Source organism: Salvia miltiorrhiza, chromosome 1 (genome assembly GCF_028751815.1).
Source record: "Salvia miltiorrhiza cultivar Shanhuang (shh) chromosome 1, IMPLAD_Smil_shh, whole genome shotgun sequence".
In the NCBI taxonomy this organism is placed as follows: domain Eukaryota; kingdom Viridiplantae; phylum Streptophyta; class Magnoliopsida; order Lamiales; family Lamiaceae; genus Salvia; species Salvia miltiorrhiza.
Window position 1 is genome coordinate 42,676,058 of NC_080387.1, and position 5,449 is coordinate 42,681,506.

Sequence of the window (5,449 nt, forward strand, 5' to 3'; positions counted from 1 at the left end):
GTCTCAAGATAGGTGGGACATAAAAAAAAGTGTCTCAAGATACTGAACTTATAAAATAAATGCATTTATATTAGGTTCATTGCAATTACTTTATAGGCTCGAGTTTGTAATTTTTGTGGAAAATCAAATGTTTATGTGATCGTAACACACGTGAAAATTATGGTTCTTTCGGCTAAATATTGTGTTGTCACAAAATACATGAATTTAGGCATATTGGAGTGTATTGGCTACTTGGAAAAATTTTTACATTTTGATAAATTACACAAGTAAATTAAAAATTTTAAAGATCACGGTGAACACGAACCCATGACCTCAGGCCTTGGGCCAACCACTTACCGCTAGGTCAAAACAAACACAATTTTCTACATTCTACGTTAACCACACGACTTGCCATAGCACTTTCGAATCAAAGATTGATAAGAAAGTACGATTTTGAGTGGCAATATAGGCTCATACAACATACAACAAAGCACGGAAACAAATCCAGCATAGATTACAAAAGCATTGATTCTAGAAGAAATCAGAAATGTCAACATTGCACATTATCCATAAACATAGTACAACAAATATTTGAGAACAAATCATCATGTTTACAATTTTTCTAAATGTGTTTATCCTAAGAGTTCATATGACTCTATGCTTACAAAAATATCCAGTTAGCAAGTCTCTAAAGTGACACATCTAAACACTGCAATAATGTAGCATCAATTTCTTAGGTGTGCAGTTGTTTTGCTTTGTTGTTGAGGAGAGCTTCTGCTTTCCTTTTCTTGCATTCGCCGACTACCCTCTTTATATATGCAATGTAGCCTTCAACATCAAATTTTCTCTTGCAGCCAGCATAGTTCATGTACCGAATTTTTCCAAAAACTGGTCGCTCTTGCCACCCCTAACGATCAAACGAGCTCAGTGTTAGCACTTAACAACTTGAATCGAAGTTTTGGGAGATATTATATCATTTATCCTTCCCAAACATTGTATATGTATCAGAGGTGGAGAGTTCGAATTGACCTGGTCATGCACTCCACATATTGACCACATGCACCCGACGTATCCATTTGGATCCCTGCCGTCTATTTGATACTGCAGGACAATGAAATGAGGAAAAATAAATTTCTCATTCAGGTTAAAGTTGCATATCATAGTAAGAAAATAACTCCTATGACAGAATTGGGGGGGGGGGGGGGGGGGGTACAGAAAATGTGTACCTTATCATTCAAGTATATTGATGTTGCAAGTGCTTCTTCTGGTCCACTAGTCCATTCAAGAATCTTTTTGGCCCAGTACATCCTGAATTCATATTCCAACTCACTAGTTATCACTTATCAGAAGATATATAGTTCACATGTAAGATATTCATTGCTCATAGTAATTGATAAATAATTCAACTGCACAAATTTTAACTTAGATATTCAAGCATATATTTCATCTGTTATGGGAATGTTCAGGATTGGAGTAGCAATAAAAACCCCAAGGAGAGAAGAATACGAAGCGTTATCATAAAAAGATGGAGAAACAATAATTATTGGGTGAAATGTTTAACATCTTCCTACTTTAACCTCTTCTATGAGTTGGAGAAGTGCCACTTTATGGTCATAAAGTTGTTTCTGAAAGCATCTTAAAAAGCTGGATAAGAGTACCTATTGACGTAGAAATGGTAAGATAAAAAGTCGCTTACCTCATAAAACCATGCATCTTTCCATAATGAACCATTTCTAACTGAGAAGCATTCCAAAGCTGAAAAAAAAAATGCACAGAAGATAATTTAATCATGCAGTTTATAACATGATAATTTACGCATGATATCCTTGGAGAAAATTTTCCAGATTTAAATACTTACTGGATCAGCTGTTTGTGCTTTCTCCAACTGCTCTCTCCTACAAATAACATAAGAATTTCCAAGCATTAAGGAACCATAGAATATCAGGGAGAAAATTAAAGGCAATCACTAACGTGTATGTATGTTCACGTTTATCAGAGGCATGGTCCATCAAAGTCTTGCGAGCCCACTCCCAAGCACCTTCTAGTGAATCATAATGTGGTTGGTAGAAGCAGAAGTTATCAGCAAGTTCTCTGCGGACAATCAATTCTTCCAAAAACACATCAACTGCCTTAGGATGGCAGCCACAACAAGCATTTTGTCAGATATAAGGACAAACTGAGCTTCGTATGAAATCACCAGAATAGAGTGTCGATTAAAGTAATATATTGGGAGCATAGAAGAACTTAACAAGTATGAAACTAGAGAGAAACTTGATAGATACCCTTGCAGCACACACCTTGGTGTATAGTTTCCGCACTTTTTCTGCCTCCAAGGCACATCTCTGAGCTGATATCTGCCCAAAATGCAAATAAGGAGAGAGGCCGGATAGTGCTTTGGGTTTCAGTGGATTATTTCTGTCTGAAGAATAATTCTTCAATCTTGCTTTCAAGAACCCACTTTTGTCACCCATTAGTACTTCCATTGCTGCCTTTTCACCTGGCTCACACCATTCAAGTTCAGGAACTTCTGCACCTTGTCTGGTCATATCGTTAGATGCATACCAACACCTAGCCTAAATCATATCACAGATTACAGAATATTCATTCAAGAAGTGTTAACATCTCACCTTAGAACACTAGCAATGAGGTCCTCCCATTCAATAGAATTACTTGAGAAATCCCATCTTTTTATTGGACTTGTGACTTCAGGAAAATCAATTAGATATTCAGGAAGCTTTTTATTTATCTTTCCCCTTAAAGTTCTAGCAGCATATTCCAATTTGTCCGACGCCACCCAAATAGGCACCACATTGTGCGCGTCAACTTCATGAATAGAAACTGATTCCGTTACCCTCTTGCAGATTTCCTCTTTCCATTGCCTAACCTCCCTCAACGGTGAGAAGTCTGTCACCAAAAGCGAAGCCCCAGTTTCTTTCAGAAATTTGGGAATGGTGTCAACAGCTTCTCCCTATAAATTCATTATGACAAAACATTCAGTACTATGGCTGAACAACTTCTGTATCTTTCCATTGAAAAACGTCAATAATACTAAAAACAATGCAAGTCATCCAAAATCATGATATTGTATGCTTCGAATTTATAGCAGGTACTAATGCAACCTAAAATCCAAATGCATACAGTAATTCCAGTTATGCAGAATGAAAAATGAAATTCACTGATGACTAAGCAAGACGCAGAGAGAGAGAGAGAGATTAATTACTACAGTTACAAACAGCCATACTCAATAACAAAATTAACACCAAACAAAGTATTGTCAATAGAAAACTCGTTAAAGATACAACGAGCAGCTTGCAGCCTATGCTCAAGCAATCACGAATTAATAATTTAACACTTGCTATCATTTCCATCAACATTGGTAATATCGAGAAAAAATTCTCCGTTTTTCACCCTCAAATGAGCAAAATCCAACAAAGCAAATAAGAACATGAAAAAAAAAAAAAAAAGTAAAGGAAAACCTAGGCGCGAAACTCAACTCGCCTGGAACAAGAAAAAGGGGACGTGGAGCGTGGAGCGGAGATCCGAATGCAATTTCTCGAGGCCTCTGAGCATAAACCCTAATTGACGAGCTTTGGCGCCCTTGAAGTGACGGAAGAGGTTGAAAGCGATGGCGAGGGGCACCTCGAGCAGGTTGGCTTGATGGACGGCGTGGATCAGAGCCCAGTTGTCCCGCAGCCGTTGATCCCTGAACATCCAGTACACCACCGGCCCCGCCTGGTTCGGGTCGGACCCTTGCTTGAGGACCCGGATCCTGCCAGGCTGGACGGGTGGAATCAAGGAAGACATTAGGTTGAGCTATTGTGCGCCGGGGGAGTGTAGGGTTGAATGAGAGAGAAGGGAAAGCGAGGGAGGGAGCGATGAAATGGAGGGAATTCAAACGGCTAACGCTTGTGGTTTTGAAGGTGGACACGTAGGATTCTTTTCATTCGTTAATTTGTTTTTTCATTACCATTTTTCTTTGTGATTGTTCGGCCCATTTCGAAAGAGCTGACCCACCATTTAGTGGGCCCCAATTCTCCTCTTATATTTTAGATTTCATGTACTGCTTGTACATCTATTGATTGGCACGGATTTATCTATTTTTATTATTATTATTATTGTGATATGTATTTTTTTTTTGAGAGAATATTGTGATATGTATTGGTTTGAAGATTATGTGGTATTTTATAGGATTGATAAATTTCGACGACAAAAAAAAAAGTAGGTTATCCGTCAGAAAAGTAGTGTTTAGAAAAGATGATTTGGAAGGTGTAGTAGAATTGTAAAATAATTAAATAAACAATCCAATTTTAGAGCCATGATAAATAATTATCCAATTGGATGATTAGAGTGCAGATCAGGTTATTCATCACAATCAAATAATACAAATTAAACATTTAATTAATTTATATTATTTTATCTATCATAACTTATCATTCAAATCAAACGGATGCGGCGCAGCTCATAAGTTGAATCTGAGCAGACAAATAATTTAATCCAGGAAGCATAAATCTATATGAATGACTTATCATTGACTTATACGAAAGAAAAGTCAAAACAAAATATTGTTTAGAATTAACAAGTACTACATATCAAAATCTAGAAACTGAAACTAATACTATTGTTTACAATTAATATGAAATAATTTAATTTAGTAGCCTAATTTGATGAGATTAATATTTCAAAATAGGTTTTATAGGTATATATAACGCTAAAAACTATTTATATATGAATTGGAAAACAAAATATCTATACGTGTTAGATTCGACTTGTTTATGGAATAGCTAGGAGAGCAGCGTGCCTAAAATAGTAGCATCAACATTTTGTATGAATTGATGAAATATACTTCCTTCGTCCACGAAACAGCTTCCTATCTTTTCTTTTCGGGACGTCCATAAAAAAACTTCCTACCCATTTTTGGACTATACCCCATCACATATAATTACTTACTTTTCACTTTTTCACAACTCTCAATATTAATTATAACACTTTTTCACCACTCTCAATACACTCAACAATTTTTTTCTCTATTCTCCATACACTCAACAATTTTTTTCTTAAAACCCGTGCGACTCCCTCCTAGAAAGTTCTTTCATAGACGGACGGAGTATTTATTTGTTTAAGTAATTCACGGGGAGGGGAAGCGGGAGAAGATGAAATTAAGAAATTGAAGTTGTAATTATGATCAATAAGATGTTAAATTGCAATTATTGTGAAAGCAAAGTAATTTTTTTATTTTTTGTTAAATGAGTTGTTGTGAAAGCTAAGTTGTAACTAAACAAAGTTAATTATTTAAGCAGGAGCCCACCACTGTACTGTATTATAAGTGAGATTCCAGCTGTACCCTTTCATGTATTCACGTGCTACATAATTTCTCAGAACATCAAAAATGCAAGTAAATTTAAAAGTTTATTAATTAGTGTATAAATTTAATGTATACTTGTATTGGCTCAAATCAATAATCATATAGCAA

The 5,449-nt window shown here is 36.0% G+C and overlaps 1 protein-coding gene across 1 annotated transcript; it reads right to left on the reverse strand.

Annotated features, from left to right (window-relative positions):
• Positions 1-504: 504 nt before the first annotated feature.
• Positions 505-3,919, reverse strand: LOC131025842 (deoxyribodipyrimidine photo-lyase). The gene is made up of 9 exons (XM_057955628.1): positions 3,478-3,919; positions 2,607-2,947; positions 2,277-2,517; positions 1,951-2,108; positions 1,838-1,874; positions 1,676-1,734; positions 1,206-1,287; positions 1,009-1,080; positions 505-886 (listed from the first exon to the last, which is right to left on the reverse strand). Exons 1-9 carry the CDS (start codon positions 3,781-3,783, stop codon positions 713-715), a joined length of 1,470 nt encoding a protein of 489 aa, XP_057811611.1. The 5' UTR covers positions 3,784-3,919; the 3' UTR covers positions 505-712.
• Between the last annotated feature and the right edge of the window lie 1,530 nt (positions 3,920-5,449).